Below are 24,805 nucleotides of genomic sequence, written 5' to 3' on the forward strand. Positions count from 1 at the left end.
AGAGTAGTTACCAGTTTGGAAGACTTAAAAAACATTTAAGACCAAATAGTACTTTGGTACAAACATTTATTGTGTGACCTGAGATGATTACTTTATTACACAAAGGTCACATTGTAATCAGGTTAAATAGAGACATGTTTAGGCTTACCTAATCTCAAAATTTTCATCACTACAAATTGAAAACATGTCATGTGGGATTTGAATTATGAAAAAGTGTTAGGGGGTGAAAAACATAAAGATAACAAAACCAGTGGGTAAAAAAGATAAAAAGTAAGAAAAAAAAATACTGAAAGAAGAAAGAGAGAGAGAGAGAGAGAGAGAGAGAGAGAGAGTGATTGCAATTTAACAAAAGAGAGGAGGAGAAAAAAAAACAAGTGTTACTGGATATGCCAGCAACTGGACTGTGACACATGATTTGGCCTTAGAAAAAAGGTAACTGCTTTTTTCATCTCTTAATTATAACTCTTTTTTTTTTTCTCTTCTCTCTTCTCTCTCTTCCATGGTGGTGGTGGTGGGTTCTCTTCTTTAGTAGTATAGTAGATCTCTCTGCACCAAAGCTTTGAACAGAAGATACAGAGAGAGAATCAGAGGAGAAACCACAAACTTAAAAAAAAAAAAGAAAGAGTCTTACTTTTCTTTTTGTTTTCTACTTGATAATTTATTTAGTGGTCAAATGTCTTGTTCTTTACTCTTCTTTCCTTTGGTCTAAGGACCTTTAAGATAACAGTAGTAAGAGTCCGTGAAAGAAAGAAACAAAAAAAAAATTTGGAATTTTGAAGAAGATGATGAGGGGAAAGGAGGAAACTTTATCTCTGTTTGTTTTGACTACTTGAGTCTCTTTTCGATCTACATCTGGATTTTGCAGCATTCTTCTTAGAGAGGAGATAAAAAAAATGAGGAAACATGGATGGCAACTTCCTTACCATCCTCTTCAGGTTCGTTTCTTTTGTTCCTTACTGACTTGAGATTGATTTCATTTGGAGGGTTTTGGTTTTTGGAAGGTTAAAGTTTGGATTTTTTTCTTTCTTGTTCTGGGTTAGGTGGTGGCTGTTGCTGTGTTCTTGGCTTTAGGGTTTGCTTTCTATGTCTTCTTTGCTCCCTTTGTTGGGAAGAAGATGCATCAGTACATTGCGATGGGCATTTACACTCCCCTGGTAAGCTGAATTTGTCTGATTTCAATATACCTTTGAAGGTTTTCAAGATCAAAATTGTGTAACTTGTGTTGGCTGTTTATGTGTTGTCTTTACGCTCTTGTCATTCTCTTTTTGGCGAATGTTCATCTTTTCTGAGTCTTGTGTAATTTGTTACTTATAGCTAATTAGGGAAATTGGATTTACCTGGGGGTTTTTAGTTGGATCTTGATCTGGTCCCCATTAAGAGACTAGAAGCTTCATTGATTCATGAAGATGGGCATGTTTAGCTCTAGATACTTCTTGATTCCGAGCCAAATTTAGGGGATATGGTTGAAATTTTGATTTCACATTGGTGGTTTTGCCATTTTCTTATTTTATTTTGATCCATTTTGCTTTCAGTTGAAGCTGCTATTGAGACCTCACTCTTAGAGATTGTGTACACCTTAAGTCTTTGAACATTGTGATTTACTTTAACCTTTTTGAATGGTTTAGTATTGTTTTATAGACTGTGACATCTTCTTTTTCAGATTACATGTGTGGTTGGACTGTATATATGGTGTGCGGCTTCAGATCCTGCAGACCGTGGAGTTTTCCGGTCGAAGAAGTACCTTAAAATTCCTGAAAATGGGAAATTTCCTCTATCAAAGGATACAAAAGATGGATGTGGATCAGCTACAGGAGGTGCTAAAACTCGTGATGGCATGTGTGTACAGGATCCAGAAAATGAAACCAACAAGAAACTGGAGTCCTCAAAAAAATCTTCTGTCCTGCGTTGGCTTTGCTCTCCTTGTGCATTGCTCTGTAATTGTTGCGGTGGAGGAGATGAATCTTCTGAGCAGATGAGCGAGGATGGGATGTTTTACTGCAGTCTGTGTGAAGTTGAGGTGCGGGGAATACATATAGACACAGCCTTGTTTTATTTTATCTTGTGATTAGCGTTACATTTTCCTTGTTTCACGATTCAATATCAAGATACCTTCACATGTTTCCCAGGACTAACTATTGTATTCCTTTTGCAGGTCTTCAAATACAGCAAGCATTGCAGGGTTTGTGACAAATGTGTGGACCGTTTTGATCATCACTGCAGGGTATTATATTGATTTGCCTGAAACTCTCTTGCCTTTTAAAATCCCTTCAATTTGTGTTAAACCCTTATCCTCCTTTGCTTATGAAATTTTGTAGTGGCTAAACAATTGCATTGGGAAGCGAAATTACCGAAAATTCTTTAGCCTTATGGTATCAGCTATTTTTTTGGTAAGCTTGTGAATAATTGTTCCCTTGGTTGATGAAACAAAGAGTTAGTTCTCATCAAGTTTGGTGTGTTATTAACCAGTAGAAACTTCACCTTTTCCCGTGTAAATTGCAGCTCATTATGCAATGGTCAACTGGGATTTTTGTGCTGGTATTATGTGTACTCCGAAGAAACCAGTTTAATGCAGACATTGCCTTGAAGTTGGGAAGCAGCTTCTCGCTGATTCCATTTGTAATAGTCGTTGTAAGTTATCTTCTTATACATTTTGGTCTTCCCCTATTGTCTTCTGAATCTCCAAGATGTGAAGGTTTCTTTTCTCTTGCAGGCAGTTTGCACTCTACTAGCAATGCTGGCAACGTTACCACTTGCTCAGCTTTTCTTCTTCCACATTCTTCTCATTAAGAAGGTTTGTTTTCAATGCTCAAAGACATGCCAAAACTTTCTTCCTTTAATTATGCGATTTAACCAAAGCGAATTTTCTCTAACAGGGAATCAGTACATATGACTACATAGTTGCACTTCGAGAGCAAGAGCAAGAGCTAGAAGCTGGAGGAGGTCAACAGAGTCCTCAAATGTCAATGATCAGCTCATTTACTGGACGAAGCAGTGCAAGCTCTTTCAATACATTTCATCGTGGGGCATGGTGCACACCACCTCGTCTGTTTCTTGAGGATCAGGTACCATTATGCCATTATCCACCAGTTTTATTCTACCTTGTTGACTATGAGTTTCTCTAATGTTTGTGTGTGTGTTTCTGTGAGCAGTTTGATGTAGTCCCTCCAGAGAATGCATCTGTGAGTTCATATGGGAAGAAGTCGGTGGTTGAGGAACGCGTCAAGAAGAAGACACAACCTGTGAAGATCAGTCCATGGACTCTAGCTCGCCTTAATGCAGAAGAAGTTTCAAAAGCAGCAGCAGAAGCAAGAAAGAAATCCAAAATAATTCAGCCAGTGGCTAGACGGGAGAATCCATTTGTTGGCTTAGAAGCAAGCAGCGGCTTTGGAAGCAGCGGGCGTAGAATGTTCCCAGCAAAATTTGAAGCTGTTAATAGTAATGGGAAGCAGCGAAGGCAATCAAAGCGCATACGGTTACCAGCAGAACTACCTCTAGAACCGCTGATGAATGTTCAGACTAAAGCAGCTATGATGGAGACATCAACTAGTTCAGGGCTAGCTCCTCTTCAGCTAGAAGCAAGAAGCGCGTTTCAGACAAGCCGAGCAATGTCAGGGTCTGGTAATGTTATGGTGACATCTTCACCAGAAAGCAGCTTAGACTCGCACGACATTCACCCGTTTAGAGTTTCATCTGAAGCAGAGGATGCAGCTCAGCTCAATGGATTCTCTTCAGCTATTGGTCTGATGGGTCAACATAGAGGGCAAGAACAAGAACAAGCCATGATGATGATGCCATTGTCAAGGTCTACAAGTGATGGCTACGATGCATCTGGTGGAGAAGACAGTGATCAGGTTCCTTCTAGAAACATCCACAAATCAAGATGAGAAGCCCATATGATGATATCACTCTAGTTTTGGAAGGGTTGAGAGAATCCTTGGAGCGTTCGTTGATTTAAGGCTGCTGTGCATTCGATCAAGAAAAAGTCAAGATTCTCAGATAAACGATTTGTGAGGATCTTAAAAGAAGATATTACAGTGCCTGCTAAAGAGCTCTAAGGAGAAGGCACCAGAGACTTTTGTGAATTCTGAAGATTTTTATTTTAAGGTACTGAGCAATATTTGAAACATGATCTTCAAGGGATTTACTAAAACTTATTTTGTTAGGAAAAAAAAAACTGTTTCTTCTGATAAAAAAAAATGTCAATTTGTGATTTAAAGAAAGAGTTGGTTTTGTTTTGTTTTTGCATACTTGCTATACAAGATTCAAGAATACAATTTGGTTGAGAGCTTCATTTTAAAATTCTAGTTGCATCATGAGCCTAGAGAAAGAGAACGTTGTTACTCCGTTTGTAATTGGTTAATATGGGAATTTGGGATTTGTTTAGTCAACGGAGCCATCGACTTTAATCTTCTTTTCCAAATTTTGTGATTGCGTCACTTGAAAGGAAACTCACAGAAAAAAAAAGAGAAAAAATCACCGAAAGAGAGATTATAAAAATTTCCAATTTCTCAACTTCTTTATTGGAAAATAAAATCTTGGGAAATTGGGATAACAAAAAAGATAAAGGACACTTTACAAAAGATAAAATCTTTAGAAATTTGCTCAATAGCCCAAAAAAAAAGAAAAAAAAAATTGATTTTATAAAAAATAATCTATTCATCATTTTACTATTATTAGCTTTAGCAAATTAGGGAAAAATATTTGGTAATCTGTAGAGATTCTTCAAAAAAAAAAAAATAAAAAAAAAAGAAGAGATTATCATTTGTATTAATTAGTACTTATTTAGCGAGATACTATTAGAAAACTTTCTTTTTCTCTTTTTCCAATAGGTGCCAAATGGCAAAATCACTCATCTCATCCACGCGTCTTGTCTGTTAAGATCCGGTACTCAAACCCAAACCCAAACCCGAAACCTCGGATCCGGACCCTGATACTAAACCCCGAATCTCACGCTTTTGAGTGTGTGTACGCTTTCCCCAGTCGACCCGGTTGGGTTCATTCATCTCTCTCTCTCTCTCCCCAAGAGCGCCCCTTCTGCGTGATTTCTGTTTCTTCTTCACGCTCTCTCTAAAATTCCCCAATTGCTTTCGGTGACGCTCTCATGCTTTAAACGAAACAAAATACACCAAAAAATCCAAACTTTAAGAAAAAAAAATCTCACCTTTGCAACGATTTTGATGGTGGTATGTAGCTGAAGCTGGACCCTTTTCAGTTTTGAAAACAGAACGATTTATGGAAATGGGTTTATCTGGGAATGGGATGATGACGAATCAAGGATCAAACTTTCGGAAATTTGAGATTGATTCATCACCATCATCATCGACATCATCATCATCTGATCATCAGTTTCACTCGATGAATGCGCTTGAGATCTTGAGAGAAACCGTACGGATCCTCCGGTACAATCTCGGTGCTTTCATGTTAATCGCACTTCTTTTGATCTGTCCTGTTTCAGCTATTCTGCTACCGAACCTTTTAGTTGATCAATCGGTTGTTAATTCACTCACTGTGAGGCTTCTCTTAGTTTCGAAATCAAGTGGTCTTCCTTTGTTGCCTTTTGTGAGAAACTCTTGTCAGAAATTCTCTGAGACTGCTGTTTCATCTGCCATGTGTTTCCCTTTGTTCATCACTCTGTCGTTATTGTCTAGAGCTGCTGTGGTTTACTCTGTGGATTGCACTTACTCTAGGAAAAAAGTTGTCATGTCCAAGTTTGTGGTGATAATGCAGAGATTATGGAAACGTCTTGTGATCACCTACTTGTGGATTTGTACGGTGATTGTTGTTTGTCTCACTTCCTTCTGTGTGTTTCTTGTCGCGGTGTGTAGCTCGTTTTATGTTCTTGGATTCTCTCCTGGTTTCAATGCTTACGGAGCTATCTTAGTTGGTTTGGTGTTCTCAGTAGTGTTTGCTAATGTTATCATTATCTGCAACACTACGATCGTGATCTCGATTCTTGAAGATGTTTCCGGGCCAGAAGCGTTGCTGAGAGCGAGTGATCTGATTAAAGGACAGACTCAGGTTGGTTTGTTGATATTTCTAGGATCGACAATAGGATTGACGTTTGTGGAAGGGTTGTTTGAGCATAGAGTGAAGAGTTTGAGTTATGGAGATGGGTCTCCGAGGTTATGGGAAGGTCCACTTCTTGTGGTGATGTATTCCTTTGTGGTGCTTATTGATACAATGATGAGTGCTGTGTTCTATTTTAGTTGCCGGTCTTATAGTATGGAAGCTGTTGAAGCTTTGGAAGCTTCTGGAGAAATTGTGTCCCAAGATTTATCTCTTCTTTAAGATTTTTTGCTTTCAAGTTTCAGAACATTGAGGATTTAAAGACAATGCAAAGGAAGGGTTTCAAAAGAGTTAGTTGCATTGGATCACAAGTAAATTTATGAGGCCATGTATATGAAAGGAGATTTTTTAGTTGAGCATTCTTTGTTTTTTTTTTTGCTGGGCTTTCTTTAATTTAGGTTGCTCTTTACATTTTGAGATTGTCACATTATGGGACTCGCATATCGTAGACGGCACATGTCATTCGTATTTTGGTCTTATTTTGTCAATAATCAATATAAAATGAGAGTTATGGTTAATCACTGTTAAGTGGACTTGGTTTATGGAATAGTTCTCATGTATTTGGCTTTTAATCACTGTTAAGGATTGTGATTTCATCTACTTCTTGTTTATTTTCAGAGTCATGCGTGTTTACATGACATCTAATTATCTAAACCTTTTTGAAAATCCTATATAATGCATAATCCTATATAAGATTATCAATATATATATATATATATATATAATTAATTTTTGAATACTTCAACAAGATCATCTATCAAAAGTGAGTAAATCAATTTTTTTAATGATTGTTAGAGAGTATTTTATAGTTTTGTTGATTAGTTTACTAAAATCTTGTAAAATGCTCCAAACAATCTCTGTATTTTTGTGATACTTTCCATGATTTATTTTGTGAAGAAAGCGTATAAAATTATGAAATAATAACACAATAATTGAATTCATTAACAATTCTAGATTTTTATATTTTAATTGAATAACACAAAACTTTTAGTGAGTTTATTAAAATATGGATCCAATAACCCAAATGTGTTGAAATTTTAAATGACTTTTTACAAATCACAAACTAATAACACTAAAGTTTAGCAGAGTTTAACAAAATTTTGATCTAATAACAACAATATCTACATAACATTTAAAGTCTTTAAGATTCTTTTTAAATCTCAAACTAATAACCCCTCACTTAGTGAATTATGATTCCGACCACACAAAAAAAATTTCATTTATATCGAAAACTTTTGGTGTTCATATTAAAACATGATAATTATTATTTATTTGTAAATGTTTATAAAAAAATATAGATTGTAACGATTATTTTATTTTAAATATTTAAATTTTGTAAAAATTACCATATTAAGAAAATTTCTTTATAAATTTATACTCCCTCTGTTTTAAATTAGTTTTTGTTTAAGGTTTTTTCAAGCAGATTAAAAAAACAACTAAATTATTTATTTATCTTTCTTTAGTATATATTTTTAATTTTTTATTGGTCAATACATTAAAACAATAGAGATAAAATTGGTATTATTCTAAAACATATGCATTGAAAATCTAAAATGACAACTATTATAAAACAAAAAATTTACACTAAAATAACAACTAAAAAAAATCGAGGGAGTAATTATTAATTTACATGATCTTAAAATAATTATATTATGAATAATACCAAATATTTATTTTTTAAAACGTAGAACCAGAGAAATAGAGAGAGTGCGCGACGATGACGAGGTCCTAATTCTGATCTACTTTTTCAAATCACGTTTATTCATCTACTAAGCGGAAATTACTAGCGTCTACTTACAAATTCATCCAAAATTATATGTTGTATAAGGGATGATGAATATATTAGTTGCATCTTTTTGAAATTGGTGCATATTCTCAAAAGTGAATAAGAGGTGTCCAAAATATTTTCAATAGATATCATGTCTATATCCAATATTGCTTGTTATCAATTTTATTTGTATGTTGAGAAGTTTTAGCATGAAGACATGCAAAATCAATTTAATCTTCTTTCTCTGTATCAATTTAGACTCAACATAACTAGTACAGTCCAAATTAATCATTACCTCAACATTTATTCATGTAATTTCTTCAAATATAATAAACTTAAATTGGAAATGCCTACCAAAAAAGAAGCACAACATATAGGTAGTATGTGTTGAAGCTTCAAACAAAGACAAGTTTATAAAAAACTACATTCTCATATGCTAGTTTCATAATTTGGAAGTTCATCTAACATGAAAACAATTTACCAGTTTAAATGTTTAATAATGTTTAGACTACATCCTAGAATTAATAAGAATACTTATTACCATCTATATATATATATATATATATATATATATATATATATATATATATATAAAGTTGTTTTTTCTCTCTTCTCCTTCTTCCACCTCATCACTTCTTATTTTTAATTTTAACAAATTAATCTATACCATTAAAAGAACATAAAAACTAAAGTTAATTCATCAATTAATTCACTCAATTTTTAATATTTTTATTATTATTAAATTTAATAATTGACAATAATTTTAAACAAAAACGAAATGAAAAAAATACAATAAAAAGTATCAAAATAAAACATGAATAGAGAAAAATACTAAGAAGAAATTTTAGAAAGCTATTTGTAGTAAAACCAATTATAATAGTAGTGGTAGATTGTAGAATTTTAATTAAAATTTAAAGAATTATATTTCTGAATAGATACACATATTTAAAAGTTAGAGTAATCTTATGAATTTGTACATTTAGGAGAATCAAAATAAAAGAATACTAATAAAAACATAGTAGACTATACATATTTTTAAGTAGAAAAAATTATATATGTGAACATAATTTTTCCTTTGTCAAACAGTTAAGATAAAATGTAATATTTGATGTTATAATATGATGTTTATGGATGGAAACGAGTCCAATTATGAGATTCACTACTAGGAAGCAAAATTTATGCGTAGTACAACATTATCAAAAAAACTTCACGACAAAGGGTGGATATATTCTCTAAAATTATTTTACGTCTATGTTAGTAAGTAATGTTCATTCAGTCGTTAAAAATGAGTATTAGAAGATAAAAAATAGTTATGATATGTCTTTATAATTAATATATTATAAGTGAGATAATAGAATGTGAAAAAGACTGAATGCAAGAGATAACGAGTGTATATCAAAAATAAAAAATAATTAATTGTGAAAAATGTTAAAAAAATAGATCAGTTATATATTGCATAATTATAGATTTATTTTTTTAATATAAATCTAGTATATAATGAATAAATTACTAACATAGATGATAGAAAATGTATAATCTGTACGCTGCAGCCCATTTGCCCATCGGGCTAACACTCCTAGGCCTCTTTGAACGTTCGTTGGGTTCAACTGAGCGGATTGATTTTCATAAAAAGGCTGAATGAATATTGCAAACATTAACCAAGTTGGTTGGGACACAATCACACAAAGCTGGATTTAATAATAAAATCTGGTACTAAAGTTCTGGAAACAGTGATGTCAAATGTGAACTATTGGATCATTCATAGATTACGATGCGATAGGATCATCTAGTTTGATGGGATATATTTACAGACGACATGCAATGATTCTGTTTCTCTGCCACAAAAACTGTCAATCTTTCATATATGTGGGTGTGACTCCAATCTTTTTCTACGTATTTCTTTGTATTCACAATAATTGAGCTTTTTTTTTTTTGTCATCTACAGTATAAGAAATTCAAGTGGTAATATTTTCAAATAGATGGTAATAATTTTTCCTTAATTTATGGTTTATATATTCTTCCATTACATCCCAATCTCTCAAAATGAAAAAAAAAAACACCCTACAAAGTGAGAAGAGTTATAGGTACTACTAGGTAGTACGTTAGAGTGATGGAGGCTAAAAGCTACCGTATAATACTGCTATAGCCTTTTGTTCTCAACTGTTGCATTTGCAATGCATCCAAAGTGGTTAACACAGAGAGACGTACGTTCGTCAAAACTAACCTGCACAGACGAAGACGCAAATTTGACAACACATAGACAGTTCATTAGAGAGATGTCTTATAATTTTTGTATAACTTCAAAAGTTTGGTAAAATAATATAGAATGTAACGTAATAATTTTTTTGAGAGAGATGTGTAATTTGCTAATTTAGCATGGAGAGATAGAGCAAGTAACACTCAATGCTAAGATTTACAAGTAAAGTTTTTGTAGATTATATAAGTTTCATTATATAGATAAATACTAGTAATAATAATGTTTTTTTTTTGGTTGTAGAAGAAAGAGAATTGAGACAGTTTGGTACAAGTTGTTCTCTCACTTCTTCTCTGGAGAATTTGGGTTCCCGAGAACTGGAAAAGATGAAAAGAAAACCAAAAGATTACACATTTTCATAAATTCTTTTTCACCTTTTCATATTTTGTGACAACTCACAAAAACACATACTCTTTTTGTACTCTCTTCTTTCTTTTTTTCTTTCTTTCCATTTTTATTAAAATCATTCATTCTGTCTTGTGTCCTCTGTGTCGTCGTTATTATCTTAGAAAAAATAATTACAATTTTATTTATTTGTCGCTGTAAAAGCCCATAATCCAAAAAAATTATGAAAATAAAATAGAAATAAATAAATAAATACATATGTAAATTTGTAATGTGCTGCAAGCCTGCAACACTCTGCACATTCATTAACTACACTTTCTTCCAACTTGCAAACTATTCATTTCTTTTTCCCTTTCCTCTCTTTTGTCCTTTCTCTTGTTTTGGGACTTTCACATTTCCAAACTCCCAAATCTTTTTTTATTATTATTTATTTCCAGCTAGAGCATTCAATCTCTTCAGTTCACACTGATATTGTCAATATTTTTCTTAAATCATGACAATTTGAATTTAACATTTGGAATACTTTTGGAGTCCCTACAACAAGTTATCAACTCTTTAGTTTTCGAGTGTTTTGTTGAAAGTTTTTTTGCCTTGATGTGATATATTAAAATGTGATTGAATTACTATAGTTGGCAATTATTGAAATGTTACAAGCAAATAAAACAAAAAACTGAATATTCATCATGTTTTTGTGGTTGTAATCGTAGAAAGAAACATACAGTCTATGATCAACTTCACGCACTCAGAGAAAAAAAAGCAAAACAAACAAAAGGAACTTTTACAATTTAGAAAAAAATGTTTTGGACTTTCCATGTTCAATAATTGGCGGTGGCTTGGCTTGTTAGTGTTATGATAACACATCACCAATATGAAAAATGAATACATGTGATCATGAATTTAGAATGGAGCACTATACGTACTACACGTAAGTGAACATAATTTTATGTATGCTCCTATTGACACAAAACGGTAAAGATGGTAAAAACATAAAAAAATAACGGAATAATTAACCAAAAAAAAATAGTGATAAGATGAGATTAAAGAATCAGCAATAAAACATGAGATTCTTGACATTATCACTTAATTTAGGGAGAGGAATAGTCTTTGGCGGACCAACTCGAGACACAGAGGAAGGATGATGATTCATGGATCCTCCTCCATTAGATTCAGATGATCTCTCGATGTACAGCCTTCCTCTGTACGCTGCAAGGTGAGCATAATAAGCCGGTGGCACAATCGAAATAGGTTTCGTGCATCTCACGAAAGTGTAACACAAGTTATACACAAGTCTCTGCAACTCGTCTGAAGTGAACTCGTTTTCGTCCCATAGGATGTGGTAATGCGTTGGCCTGCTCGTACCCTTCACTCCCAAATGGCTACAGAGATAGAAATCAAACTCTTTTGGATGAGTTATCACTGTATCAACCACTGTGCCTTGTGGGATGTTCTCATGGTCTGACTCGCATCTGAACAGCCTCGTGTGGTGTCTTTTCTGGACCACTGCGAATGTGATACTCGGATTGTAATCTTGGAACTTAGAACAAGCGGCTTTGATTGACTGAAGCTCTTCCTGGAGAATTTTCTTGAACTGTGTCTCGCTCACACCGTCTCGGAAGAATATGATCCGATTCGGAAGCTTGTTTACGGCTTTGTAGAAATCGTCAAGAAGTTCCTTGACCATCAAGTCAAGATCTTGAATGATCTCTTGCCTATGAGTCTGAGACCTCATTCTTGAGACGTATCGGTTAGCTTCTGGCCAGTTTATGCTCCCAACCACAGCCGCTACTGAAGGACTAGAATCATCAAACGGATGAGGATGCGTTACATCAGCTCCCATTAAGATCACAGGCTCATCAGGTCTAAGCAGTCTTGGGATGTGAGAAGGTATCGATTTGTAGAGCTCGGTCATGGATCCTCCAATCTTGGCATTAATCTTGAGAGCTAAGTTTGAAACAAACTGAGAACTGAGCTTAGTGATGTTAGGGTATAAGCAGCACTGTGTCACAACGCCAATTCTTGTCTCTGCTATCCTTTTTAGATCTCCGTACCCTTTATGTTTTTTCTCCATTACACAGATAAGCAGCTGGAGATTGTTAGATGGCGCTCTTTGAATCTCCTTCAGTTTAGACTCGAGAAGTGAAATGTTGTTGAGAATGTGTGATGGTTCAAAGAAGGTGCTTCTTATTGTGTTCTTGCTTAGGAAGACTCCCAAATGCTCACACTTTTGAGTGAGCTCATTTATGAACTTGGGGATAGTAGATTTCTGATCCGAGCTTCCTCCAATACTCATCAAAGCCCATCTCTCGATTCGAGTTCCTTTGAAAACTTTACTTTCTTTAAGGTTCTTTGGCCGGTCAAGTTTAAGCTTTGGAGGCTGAAGTATTCTTCCTTTGAGCAATGTCATTTCTTTCGAAACCTCGAGGTTGAACTCTCTTGTTTGGTTTCCGCTGTCAAACCGAAGAAACAAAAGATTAACCGATGTTTTCAGTACTCGAATACAGAAACTAGGATTAACTAAAGTACCTTGATGGACCAACCGATCCTGCCATAACCTTATCAATAATAGCTTTCCTTTCATTTGGTTTTTGGCAACCCATTTTCATAATCTTTGCAGCTTGATCATCTGAAAGCTTCCCAAGAAACTTTTGACCTTCACAGATCATACATAGTTCCATAGGAAGGTAACAAGGTCTCGCCCTACTGATCTGCAGACACGGCAAGTTCTTATACTGAATCTCGTAACCATAATGATCTTTAAAGTAGCTCATAAGCCTTAATTGCTTCCCATCTCTATCCGGAAACCATAACTTCTCTGTAATCTCCTCTGTTAACCCGTAAACACGATACCTTTGAACTGTTTCCCTATGGCAAACAAAGACTCTTATGTTCTTAAGTGCTTTCTCCACTTCACTCTTTTCCTCCAGACTCAATTCTCTACCTTTGTTCCTAGGAAGGTCCTTGAGAATCTCTAGCCGCTTCTGCAAGTAAGCTATTACTCCGATACTTTCATGGAAAGCTGTGATTGAGAGATCCATGTTAAGGGCTAAACCTTGCTGAGTCTGTCTAAGACTCTGGAAGAACCCTCTAAGTCCAACAGCTCCTCCACCAATCTCCTTGGATCCACCCATAGAACTTGAGTAAAAGGATCTTCCAATCGATGTACATTTCTCCATTGGATTCTCCCTCAAGATCACATCAAGAGCATGAATGTATTCTGGAGGCAGAGGAGCCCAATCTTCTCCTTCCTTCCTCTGTTCCTTCTTCCCGTCAAACTTGGACACAAGTCTCATATTAACCCTAAACAGTTTATCAATCTTCTTCTGAGGTTGCTTCTCACGCAAGTCACCGGAACTCATCACAGCTTTGCAAGATGGTATAGGGAGATTAACAAAGAACTCAAACCTATCGTCCTGAAACTCGACAGGGCTGTAAATGTTTTTCCTACCGTCAAAAGCCGGAAAAACACCAGAGAAACTGTTCCGTTCTGTCTCCACAAGCTTCTGTTTAATCATCCGAGCTATCTCCTTTGAAGGTTGTGGCGAAATCTCAACGTTGTAATGGTAAATCCTCTGTAAAGGATCGAACTTGACAAGAAAATGGTTGGCGAGGAGATAAATGACAGAGCCTTCTTGACCACCAAGGTCTGGTCTTTTAGCAACCACTAGTGCTGCTTCTGCTTCTGTTGCTAAGGACCCACTCACTTTGTTGTTGGCTTTATGTTCAGAAACTTGTATCTTCTTCTTCTGATGTTGTTGTTGCTGCTTCCTCTCCACAACTGTTGATACAGAAGAAGCAAAAAAGGGGTGAGTCAAAGTCAAATTAGACTTTAATTGTATTTTGATTGAAACACGAAAAAGATGCAAATGAATCAGTACCGATAGAGAAAGTATAAAAGCAGACAGATAGTTTTTTTTCAGACACTAAACACATTAAAGAAAGAGAGAACATTTAAAGAAAAGTAAATATTGTAAGTACACAGAGGGATTGAGTAGGGAGGACCATTTAGACATTTACACAAAATACTACTAGAGTTTGTGTAGGAAATCACACCAATACAACAAGAGAAGGAAAGAGATAGCCTTCAAAACCTCGTCCAATAAAAAATAAAGACATAGGTGAGGATCCTAAACCTTTAAGACAAAAGAACCAATACATGCAAACAAATAAGTAAGAAGAAACCAAGAACAAGAAAAAGACAGTTTAGTTACCTTGAGAAACAGGGAGAGATTTGTGGAAACGAGTCATTGAGTGAGGTGAAGGAGGAGGAAGAGGAAGTAGAGGAGGAAGAGGAGGAGGAGGAGGGGGAAGAAGAGGAGGAGGAGGAAGAGAGTTGTGAAATTGAGAGTAGAAGTAGCAGTAGTAATAGTAGTAGTAGCTAGACTGAAGACTGAGGTTTTGGTGAGAAGAAGGGTGCAAGAGAAAAGGAGGAGGATTGGTTTGAACATGGTGATAAGGCTTGTGGACAAGAGGTGTTCTTGATTTGGAATTGGAGATATGTTTTGTACTGTTATGATGATGATGATGACTCTGAGTTTTAGTTTTATCTTCCATGGCTGAGGAGAAAAAAAGCTGTGAAAGAGAGAGAGAGACCTTTGGCTTTGGCAAAGCAGAAGAGAGAGAGATAGAGAAGGTGTGAGTGAGTGAGTGTGGGTTTATCAGAGAGAGAGAGAGAGAGAGAGAGAGGATAAAATAAGGCAGAAAGGTATTGTCTGGGTTGTTGGTCAGGCCTCAGGGAAAGGTCAAAGTCCCCTCTGTTTTTTTTTTCTGCCCCAACCAAAATAATAAAATGATGTTATTTAATACTTATGTTGTCATAAATACGTACGCTCTAATTGTTAGATTTTAATTAAAAAATTTAAAGATCTCTAGTGTTACTTTAACTCTTTAAGACATATTTATAACAAATTTGATATCGTTCTTGTTCTTGATTAAAACTATATTACCTTCTTGATTATATATAAACGCAATGTAGTGATTACCAATGTTGTTGGTTTGGTATGAGTCTTACCGATGATATTTAGACATTCATACTATATGATTTTTTTCAACGTCGTAAATGATTACTATATGGTTTCGTAAACCCCAAGTTGGACACATGTTTTTTTTTTTTATATAGAATGGAATGGACCAATATATTCATTAGATCGAAATATGGGACCATTCTCTTTAACTTATTTATTCTTGGTACTATTTCTTCGTACTTCATTAATAATAATACTACACACTTTGGACTCTTTCATACAATATATTACATATACTTTTCCGAATATTTTGTTTCAAGAAAAGCTACTAACACAAATTTAATTAGAACATTGTTAAAGTTACTATTAGTGTTTTACTGCATCTTGTTTTGTAAACAATGTTATTCCGGTTTGGTTGACCAAACCTTTTTAGTTTAAATTTATAAGTTGTTGACAAAAAAAAACATTATTAAAATTAGATTAATGAATAATGATTCTTACAACTATTGAATTATTGATAGTTTATTTTGGCAAAGTAATTTAATAGTATAACATGAAAGCAAAATAATTCAATCAAGAGCCTTTTTGGCTTCTTTTCATTTTTTGATGGTGACCAAAACCCACAAATATAAGGTCCCACTATAAATTATTTTATCTTCATTGAATAATTGTAATTCTTGTGAAAGATATAGGCCATGAACAATGGTTTGATGATTTTATCATATCAACATCGATAGCAGGTATCAAATCCTACTCTCTTATTATCATTTCCCTTAAGATCGTGTCCAAAATTTACTAGAAGTCTAGAAGTAATGCTAAAAGATGGATCATATGGACTTGTGAGAAAACGGGTCTGATTCAAAGAGTTTACTTTTATGTAATGGAACACTAAATATATTTACTGGGACCAAACAGATTTGGTCAAATGCTCAAAGCTAAAAAGTTCCCTATATCCCCCCATTGTTTTGGGCTAAATTTGCTCTCTACTTTTTAATCCAAATAGCTTAGCACTAATTAATCATTATATAATTGTTTTTGCCTTTCTGTGGTAAGTGGTAACTAATGAAAACCGCTAATCCGTTGAGTTGCTGTTTTAACTTTTGATTTTGTCATTATTGTTTATTAGAATAAATTTATGGAATGTGGTGATGTATATGGGGAAATATGATTAACGTGGACCTTAAACCATATTATTACTCCATTACAAACTACTACACTGTATAATGTTTTTTCATCTTTCTTTCCCATGTGTTTTCCATTTTTCAGTTTGCACTGATCATTTCTTAGCTATTTATTTTAGATTAAAGATCTCGTAACATTAGATACGGAATATTTTTTAGTATGAATGTTATAAAAAAACAGAGATGTATATGGGTAAATTACAAAAGCAAATAACAGATAGAACACAATAGTAGAAGGTTTGGGTGATTACGGATAAATTATGATACTTTAAAAAAAGTCATTCGCTAACGACAAAAAAAAACAGGTTAAATGAATATATTTGATACCAAAATGAAGGTCCAATCACTCTAACCAATATATTAAAGTATCAGATGACCGGTCGTTCCATTTACCAATATCTTGATTTAGACAAGAGCCTATAAAGAACAAAGATTGTGTTACATCATACATCTGGTTATCTTTGGATACCTATTCATTTCCATGAAAACACAATTCTCTTTGCAACTAGCCAACTAGTATATTCTCGATTTTTTTTTTTTTTTTGGTAGTATTAACCTGCTTTGTAACCAATGACGTCTTCAAGATAAGAGACATGGTTTAGTTCAAAGTGGAAGCATAATTATTGCTTAATTTTTATGAACATATCGTGACTACTAGGTTTAGACAAGAAAGTGTAACGTTAGTAACTGTTACTAGTAGTCAATATTCAAAATTTTGGTTACCCTTTTCCCAATGCCGAACACAAGACTAAACAACGACTGATGTAATTTACTACTCTATGTAATGACTGGTTCTGTAGTAAATAAAGATTTACAAATAAATGATGATATTGAGTTTCAATGTAGATCTCTAATGTTTTGAGGTATAAGGGAAGAAGTATATACATATATGCACATGCATGTACAGAGGAAAAGAACAGAGAAAGTTTGTATAGAAGAGGTTCAACTTCAAACCTCAGTAGGAGAGAGAAGAGGACTAGTGAGGCTATCACTTCTGCTTCCAGATAACCGAAGTGGGAGCATAGCAGGATCTTGGTACGCACTAACCAAGTTATCATAAAACTCAGGCATTCTTGGATCGTTTCGATCTTCCTTATCTCTCTTTGTCAACACCTAAAGATTCACAAAACACACAGTTACAACTTGTATTTTTTTTTCGCTCTATGTTATGGGATTTGTACCTCAGCAGGATAAGCAGTGAAAATAGGCATGAAGCGTTTACGACAGAACTCGTTGAACAGAAGAGTACAAACGGGAAGAGGGACAAGCAAGTATGTAGCTAGTTCCATCTTCTTTAGCGCAAATAGACCGATTGCAATTGCGTGCATGAGTACAAGAGAGAATATCATCGTATAGTGTATCATTGGCCAAAACATACCGCCCGTATCAAACTTTGGAGCATAGACGTTCATAAACTGCATCCCGAAACGCAATTGAGTGCTTAGTTCTAGTGGAATGAGAAATCTAAAAGGAGTATAAGACGTGTGTCATACATTACCTGGTTTCGGTAGACAATGTATGCAAGGCAGAAGTAGAAAAGAATGAAAGGAAGAATCAATGGAGCTAAGAAGAAGTATGTAATCCCAAGAAGTCCTAAGAAGAGAACTCTTGGGGTGTCTCTGTGGTACCGCATAGGCGGGACAACAAATTCATTTTCATCCGAAGGTTCAAATGATCTTTTTATGTAACTGACCATGAAGGGAACTACACGGAAGAGTTCAGTCAGAGTATCCGTCCACCCTGTTGTCACAACATAGGCGATGAAAAATGATGCCTGCAAATGATGTAAACCCCCCCGGTTAATCCAGTTCAGTCATCAACCAAGAGTTGTGACCATTATGTGCGCCAATCAAAATGGTGGGGGAAGTTTTATTACCTGAGCCGGAACAGCCACAGCCAACTTGACCGGAATTTCCTTTGGATCGAGGATTACAGAAAGCTTGTAGAAGGCTGATCCAGAGAAAACAGTTGCGAAAAACACATTCCATATTGTGAACCAGATCACCTTGTTGCAAGCACTCTTTTGTATATCGCTGTGGCAAATGTGCCCTTGGATAGAAGAGAGAAACTCCATGATGGGAGGTACGACTTTCAGAGACGTCTGAAGTATAAGACTTGGAAGGTATCCAGTTATTATTTGACTTACAACTTTCCTGCAACATAGATTGCTAAGGTTTAGCACAAAGTGTTGTTCAAAAAGTAATGGAAATGAAAAAGTTTCACTTACATTGAGAGAATCAATGTCAAGAACGGGAACATAAATTCTAGTGCAGGCAGGTTGGTGAGACCTTGGACAAGTACTACTGGAACAAGAAACAAGATGGTAAGGAGAAGACAAGCGAAGACAACCAGAATTTTAGCAAGCCATTTCTGCATAAATGATGCAGAGAAGAAAGGCCAGTGGACGTCATGAGGTTCTGGTGCTGGTTCTGTGAGCCAGTAAGTGGGGTTGATTGATTGTGGCATGTGGAGTGCCGTTGCAGCACCATATCGAGACTTGAATGACACAAAAGCAGCTCGAACTTCCTACATCAGAAAGTATCCAGTCGCAGGTTATATATATTTGCAAGCATCATTATCTTGATTTCAAATCGAATACATAACGTAATCACGTGCTAAACCATAAGTGGCATACTTTTCCAGGTGCTGAAACTTCAGCTTGCCCCAATCGTATGTTCTGTTCCATTTCTTGTAACACTCTCTCATAGTGATCCTCAGGGGTGTCCTTGCGACTGAAGAATCTCATTGGTGTCTTCGTAACTGGCTTCTTATGTTTCACTTTTTTATATAACTTTTTAGCCTGATCCTGCAAGAGCCAGAATTGAACAAGAACCATAACCAAGAGCTCAGGTAGTAATAGGTCGCAATAGCATGCATATACAAAGATACAAAGATATACTGTCCAATGGAAAGCAGTTTAGCTGTTTCAGGACTTACAACAACACTCCGAAGTTTACTTGTTCGATGGATGACCACATGAGAAAGGTATGTAGAAGAATGATTTTCTCCAAAGAACCTGTCAACAGTGTCGCTCACACTGCTTCCATCAGAAGAGGGGATATTACGAACTAATATGGTGAACTGATGTGGCTGAGGTTTGGATGAATGGAAATACTCAATCCTTTTCAAGGCAATATATCTGAATTCCTGTCAAAGAAAGCCAATACTAGTGACGAGATATCTAAGTGAGAGTCAAGACTAGTAACAAAAGTTATCAACTTGAACTTTTTGGTGTTCATTTCAGTAACCAATCATAAGAAAAGCCCTTACAAAGTAAAGAAGACAGCAGACAAATGCAGTCAGAAGATATATAGCTCCAAAGTGAACCCATAGCCTACAAAGAAACCAAAAAGATAGAATTTATTTAGCTATAACGAAATGTCATATACGCCCACAGAAGGAATCCGAGCTGCAATATCGCTACTTCATCCAAGGGATGATAATAACGATAAAAATAAGAGTTTGAGGGGTTACCATGGTGAGCGGACTTTGAGGTTTGCAACAGAAAAAAGATCCAAGGAATTAGAAGACCAGTCAGCATAGTCAATCACAATCAGTTGATCTCCAAAGCAGTTCACAGGCAAGAGAACAAATATCCCAATGATCACAGCAAACAAGAACACTTTCAAACTGCAGAATCAAATGTATAATTAACCATACATACAATGATATATATATATACAAAACTAAAGTCTTAAGGTTTTACCTGAAAGTAATCATTCTCATAAAGACAACACCATCAAGGCCAGAGGATTCCATCAGTTCTTTCTCTGATGGTCTCCATGATTTCCAAATCCATTTAACAGAAGGTATATACCTCGCCACTTTGTTACGCCTACGTTTAGAGGTCCCAGCTGCGAGACGACGAGGTAAAAAAACCTCGTAGTTGCGTGGCTGCTTCCTTAGTACAGAGTAGAGTATGAAGAACAATACACATAGGCAAGAGTTGATCCCAACAGACATAACAAGTGCTGACAAAAGCATCTTCTCTTAAAAGGACAATTTCAAAACCTCTGTAACTGCTTAAACAAATCGGAAACCAAAAAAAAAAAACCCAGATTTCAACATTTTTTTTTTCTACGAGGTTTCGTCATCAAATAGAAGTCAATAAAAAAAAATAAAAAAAAAAAAACTAAATCAGAATTCAAATACAAGACAGAGGAGGATCAAAACCTGAGAGCGAGCGTTGTTGTGAGACTGCGAAAATCAAAAAGTCCCAAAGACGCGTTTTCCAAAGCTTCTTCAAAGTCAGTGATCAATTACGAACCAGAGAAAACAAATTATAATCTGAAATTTGCCGATAAATAATAAATTTCCCTAAGTTGATTGATTGTGGAAAGCAAAGAGAGCAGATTAGATGATAAATTTTAATTTTTTAAAAAAATCGGACACGTTTAGTAGTACCAATTTTATTCAGATTTTTAGGCCCTCTTCCCTCGCTTCCCCCATTTTGTTTATTGGTTGATACTTTACCGAAATTACCCTTACTGTGCTTTGGGATATATTAATACATGTAGGATTTTGTGAGGGTATTTTTGTATATTTTGGGAAAGTCAACTGTGGTTTTAATAAAATTGAATGAATAAATTAAGGGAGCTTCCCTGCTGAATGGAACCATACTTACCTGTGCTGTGCTTGATCCCTAAGGTACATCATCCGGTAGAAATGAGTGATCTTAGACCTATAAGTTTATGCTCTATTCTTTATAAGACTATATCTAAGATACTGGTATCAAGAATGCAAGATATCCTTCCTCATATTGTGTCAAGTAACCAGTCGGCTTTCGTATCAGAGAGGTTGATTACAGATAACATCCTGGTGGCACATGAAGCGGTTCACTGTTTAAACACACATCCGGAAATCTCATCTCAGTTCATGGCGGTAAAGACAGACATGTCTAAAGCATATGATAGATTGGAGTGGAGCTATTTGAGGGAGTTATTGTCAGCAATGGGTTTTCACTGGAAATGGATCGAATGGGTAATGAAATGTGTAACATCGGTGACCTTTTCAGTGTTAATCAATGATCAACCATACGGGATGATAACACCGCAGAGAGGCCTTAGACAGGGAGATCCCCTATCTCCTTTCCTATTTGTTCTGTGTACTGAAGGATTAACTCACCTGCTTAATAAGGGTCAAAGAGAAGATAAGATCGAGGGTATTAAGTTTCATCAGGAAGGGCCAGAAATTCATCATTTGCTATTCGTTGATGACAGTTTATTCTTGTGCAGAGCAAACATAGAACATAGTGGTTTCTTGGTGGATACTTTGAGTAAATATAAAGCAGCCACTGGACAATCAATAAACCTGAGTAAGTCAGCAATCAACTTCGGAGCTAAATTATACCCTTTGACAAAGATTAGCATTCAGAACAGAATGGGGATCAGGAAAGAAGGAGGAGCAGGTATATATTTAGGTCTCCCTGAGTGTTTCAGTGGTTCCAAGATTGCTCTGATGAACTATCTTAAAGATTGCTCTGATGAACTATCAGGGTGGTTCACTAGGTTTCTATCCCATGGGGGTAAGGAAGTGTTGTTAAAATCAGTGGCTCTCTCTATGCCGGTTTTTGCTATGTCATGCTTCAAGCGTCCCAAGAAAACATGTGAGAATCTCTCAAGTGTTATGGCGGATTTCTGGTGGAGTAATGCGGAACATGCAAAAAAGATTCACTGGTTAAGTTGGGAGAAACTGTGTCTACCCAAAGATAAGGGAGGAATGGGGTTTAGAGATGTACACACATTTAACCAGGCTCTTTTAGCAAAGCAAGCATGGAGGATTTTACAGGCACTAGAATGTCTTTTTGCTCAAATGATGAAAAGCAGGTATTTCCCTAACTCTGACTTTTTATCTGCTACCTTGGGATCAAGACCATCGTTCGCATGGAAGAGTATACTATTTGGAAGAGAACTCCTCAAGCAAGGATTAGTGAAAAATATTGGTAATGGGAAGTCAGTTAAGGTATGGTTAGACAATTGGGTGGATGATGAGGGTTTGCGACCACCATGGAGAAGAAACAGTGTTTTCAATCCAGATCTTAGGGTTTTTGATCTGATTGATAGAGTGAAGAGAACATGGGATATAGAAGCCTTGGATTTCCACTTCCTACCGCAAGACGTAGAGAGGATCAAAAAATTAAAGCCGGTTTCAGATAGTGAGGATTTCTATTCCTGGAAGTACAATAAGAGTGGTGAGTTCTCAGTAAAGTCGGCATACTGGTTAGCTTCTCAGTCTCTAAATCCTAGAACCAGGGATGAAGCAAATGTTTTGCCATCTACTAATCCGCTAAAAGCTCAAGTCTAGGGCATACATACAGATCCAAAGATAAAGATTTTCCTCTGGAAAGTTCTTTGTGGAGCATTACCAGTAGTTGCAGCATTAAAAGGGAGAGGAATGAAAATAGACAACTCGTGTCAAATTTGTGGAGGAGAAGATGAGACGCTTAATCATGTGTTATTCACATGTTCTTTAGCTAGACAAATATGGGCAGTTTCAGGAATACCTTCACCGGAGTTGGGATTTCATAATGGGTCTGTTTTTTCAAATATTCATTATCTGTTAGTGAATATGAAGAATCAAAACTGGCCAGAGGAACTAAAGAAAACTTTCCCTTGGGTTTTGTGGAGAATATGGAAGAACCGGAACCTAGTTGCGTTTGAGGAAAAAAATTTCTCTCCACAAGAATCGATATTAAAAAGTCAAGAGGATTGGAGAGAATGGGTGGAAGCACAAAAGGATTCTGAAGATGAGGAAGAGGTGGAAGTCACGGAGGTAGAAGGCCATACCATTGTGCGAAAGGAGAGAGTAATACCAAGAAAAGAAGGTTGGAAACGTCCGCCTAAAAATTGGTTAAAATGCAATATTGGTATCTCTTGGTCGGCTAGGAATAGATTGTTGGGGGGGGGGGGTTGGGTCCTTAGGGATCACGATGGTAATGTGGTGTTGCATAGTAGAAGAACTATGGAAAATGTGCAGAACAAGCAGGAAGCCCAATTCCAAGGGTGCTTGTGGGCAATAGAGAGCATGAGAAGTCATAGGATTGACAAAGTGATCTTTGGTGTGCAGGATCAGGTGTTAGTACAGGTGGTTACTAAACCTGCACTGTGGACGGCTTTTAGATATCAATCAAATGAGGTAGGTAGGTTTTTGGGAGATTTTAAAGGTAGTAAATTCTTTTTGGAAAACTTATTTTCAAACAGAGGGGCGTTTATGATAGCGCAAAGTGTAACTCAAAACTGCAGATTGCAGTCGTATGTGGCAAGGGGTGAACCGGGATGGTTACACCATCTGTTTGCGGAAGAAAAAACTTTGTCCTCTGATTGAATTTCAGTTTTTAATGGCCTGGAGTAGGTTTAGCCATTTTTTGTATAGGTCTGCACTTATGAAGGTATAAAAGTGAGACTGTAGGAGTAGTTAGAGATATCTAATGGCTGCCTTGTATGGTTAAAAGTGGGCACAAAAGCTTCAGCAAAGACTTGTAAGCAGGATGTGTATATCCGTTTTAAATCAATATAATACCAGTTGAACAAAAAAAGTAGTAGATTTTGTTTTGTACTGTATTATGTGTTTCCTCCACATACAACACCACCAATCTAATAGAATTTTTTAAATACAAAAATAATTGAAATAGTTTGTGTTAACTTTTCTCGTTTGAGCGAAGCTAGTAGAATCAGGCTTCTACATTCTTCAAGTTCGACGACTAATTAAGTTTAGTTTATATCCAGTTTCATGTTTGTATAATCATATTAGATATGAACAATTCACCACTATGTTTTGCCATGATCTTCGGTTTTTTTTTTTATATATGCTTTCATACTCATCAATTCATTAAAATATTTTCACTAATATACACACCAAAAATACATCAATAATCTCCTTTACTTTTCAAAGAAGCTGCTAGTTATAATATTTGTATACCATTGCTCTCTTTCTAAATAAACTACCACCCACTTCACGGTGCCATTTGCTCCCGGTTTAACTCTATTGAGTATTATTTACTAACCAAACACCATAACAATGTTATGAATCTCTAAATACAAATCACAAATAGTAGAGAATAACCAATAACACATTGGGCAATTTTCATAAGTATCATTTAAATGAGTTTTTTTTTTCCTCCAAAAATACCACATTTAACTAGTTCTTATTTTTCTAAATTACCACAAAAATGAACTAAAATTTATATTAAAAAATAATCACTAAATCACAAATACTAAACCCTACCCCTAAA

The 24,805-nt window shown here is 35.5% G+C and overlaps 5 protein-coding genes across 7 annotated transcripts; 3 read left to right on the plus strand and 2 right to left on the minus strand.

Annotated features, from left to right (window-relative positions):
- The first annotated feature begins 325 nt into the window (after nucleotides 1-325).
- LOC104750778 (putative protein S-acyltransferase 22) lies at nucleotides 326-4,220 on the plus strand. Its single transcript, XM_010472626.3, has 9 exons — nucleotides 326-935; nucleotides 1,041-1,154; nucleotides 1,661-2,017; nucleotides 2,153-2,221; nucleotides 2,316-2,387; nucleotides 2,500-2,628; nucleotides 2,711-2,791; nucleotides 2,874-3,062; nucleotides 3,150-4,220. The coding sequence occupies exons 1-9, from the start codon at nucleotides 894-896 to the stop codon at nucleotides 3,882-3,884; spliced, it is 1,788 nt and encodes a 595-aa protein (XP_010470928.2). The 5' UTR covers nucleotides 326-893; the 3' UTR covers nucleotides 3,885-4,220.
- Nucleotides 4,221-4,967: 747 nt separating this feature from the next.
- LOC104750779 (uncharacterized) lies at nucleotides 4,968-6,584 on the plus strand. Its single transcript, XM_010472627.3, has one exon. The coding sequence runs from the start codon at nucleotides 5,233-5,235 to the stop codon at nucleotides 6,286-6,288; it is 1,056 nt and encodes a 351-aa protein (XP_010470929.1). The 5' UTR covers nucleotides 4,968-5,232; the 3' UTR covers nucleotides 6,289-6,584.
- Nucleotides 6,585-11,329: 4,745 nt separating this feature from the next.
- Nucleotides 11,330-15,359, minus strand: LOC104750780 (protein argonaute 7). Its single transcript, XM_087493313.1, has 3 exons — nucleotides 14,642-15,359; nucleotides 12,957-14,208; nucleotides 11,330-12,880 (listed from the first exon to the last, which is right to left on the minus strand). Exons 1-3 carry the CDS (start codon nucleotides 14,982-14,984, stop codon nucleotides 11,479-11,481), a joined length of 2,997 nt encoding a protein of 998 aa, XP_087349439.1. The 5' UTR covers nucleotides 14,985-15,359; the 3' UTR covers nucleotides 11,330-11,478.
- A 2,026-nt stretch (nucleotides 15,360-17,385) lies between these two features.
- LOC104750781 (hyperosmolality-gated Ca2+ permeable channel 2.4) lies at nucleotides 17,386-23,228 on the minus strand. 3 transcript variants are annotated; one of them, XM_087491261.1, is made up of 12 exons: nucleotides 20,980-23,228; nucleotides 20,749-20,862; nucleotides 20,282-20,594; nucleotides 20,050-20,205; nucleotides 19,846-19,909; nucleotides 19,513-19,722; nucleotides 19,211-19,381; nucleotides 18,803-19,101; nucleotides 18,452-18,728; nucleotides 18,074-18,349; nucleotides 17,757-17,990; nucleotides 17,386-17,688 (listed from the first exon to the last, which is right to left on the minus strand). In XM_087491261.1, exons 3-12 carry the CDS (start codon nucleotides 20,557-20,559, stop codon nucleotides 17,524-17,526), a joined length of 2,130 nt encoding a protein of 709 aa, XP_087347387.1. In that variant the 5' UTR covers nucleotides 20,560-20,594; nucleotides 20,749-20,862; nucleotides 20,980-23,228; the 3' UTR covers nucleotides 17,386-17,523. The 3 variants fall into 3 exon arrangements, with proteins under 3 accessions (XP_087347387.1, XP_010470930.1, XP_087347388.1); XM_010472628.3 differs by having other exon boundaries at nucleotides 20,749-22,964; XM_087491262.1 differs by having other exon boundaries at nucleotides 20,282-20,597; nucleotides 20,749-22,415.
- LOC147925729 (uncharacterized) lies at nucleotides 22,969-23,898 on the plus strand. Its single transcript, XM_087491263.1, has one exon. The coding sequence runs from the start codon at nucleotides 22,969-22,971 to the stop codon at nucleotides 23,896-23,898; it is 930 nt and encodes a 309-aa protein (XP_087347389.1).
- The last annotated feature ends 907 nt before the right edge of the window (nucleotides 23,899-24,805 follow it).

Source organism: Camelina sativa, chromosome 16 (genome assembly GCF_030686135.1).
Source record: "Camelina sativa cultivar CO46 ecotype springtype chromosome 16, ASM3068613v1".
In the NCBI taxonomy this organism is placed as follows: Eukaryota; Viridiplantae; Streptophyta; class Magnoliopsida; order Brassicales; family Brassicaceae; genus Camelina; species Camelina sativa.

Excerpts from the sequence above, each read along its gene's own strand:
- LOC104750778 (XM_010472626.3), top strand. The coding sequence starts at position 894 with ATGAGGAAACATGGATGGCAACTTCCTTACCATCCTCTTCAG. Across the intron at positions 2,018-2,152 it reads GCAGTCTGTGTGAAGTTGAG|GTCTTCAAATACAGCAAGCA; the intron begins GTGCGGGGAATA and ends TTCCTTTTGCAG. Across the intron at positions 2,222-2,315 it reads GTTTTGATCATCACTGCAGG|TGGCTAAACAATTGCATTGG; the intron begins GTATTATATTGA and ends GAAATTTTGTAG.
- LOC104750779 (XM_010472627.3), top strand. The coding sequence starts at position 5,233 with ATGGAAATGGGTTTATCTGGGAATGGGATGATGACGAATCAAGGATCA.
- LOC104750780 (XM_087493313.1), bottom strand. The coding sequence starts at position 14,984 with ATGGAAGATAAAACTAAAACTCAGAGTCATCATCATCATCATAACAGT. Across the intron at positions 14,209-14,641 it reads ATCTCTCCCTGTTTCTCAAG|TTGTGGAGAGGAAGCAGCAA; the intron begins GTAACTAAACTG and ends CTGTATCAACAG. Across the intron at positions 12,881-12,956 it reads GGATCGGTTGGTCCATCAAG|CGGAAACCAAACAAGAGAGT; the intron begins GTACTTTAGTTA and ends TCGGTTTGACAG.
- LOC104750781 (XM_087491261.1), bottom strand. The coding sequence starts at position 20,559 with ATGCTTTTGTCAGCACTTGTTATGTCTGTTGGGATCAACTCTTGCCTA. Across the intron at positions 19,723-19,845 it reads TCTGCTGTCTTCTTTACTTT|GAATTCAGATATATTGCCTT; the intron begins GTAAGGGCTTTT and ends TTTCTTTGACAG. Across the intron at positions 17,991-18,073 it reads ACATTGTCTACCGAAACCAG|TTTATGAACGTCTATGCTCC; the intron begins GTAATGTATGAC and ends TTCGGGATGCAG.
- LOC147925729 (XM_087491263.1), top strand. The coding sequence starts at position 22,969 with ATGAAAATAGACAACTCGTGTCAAATTTGTGGAGGAGAAGATGAGACG.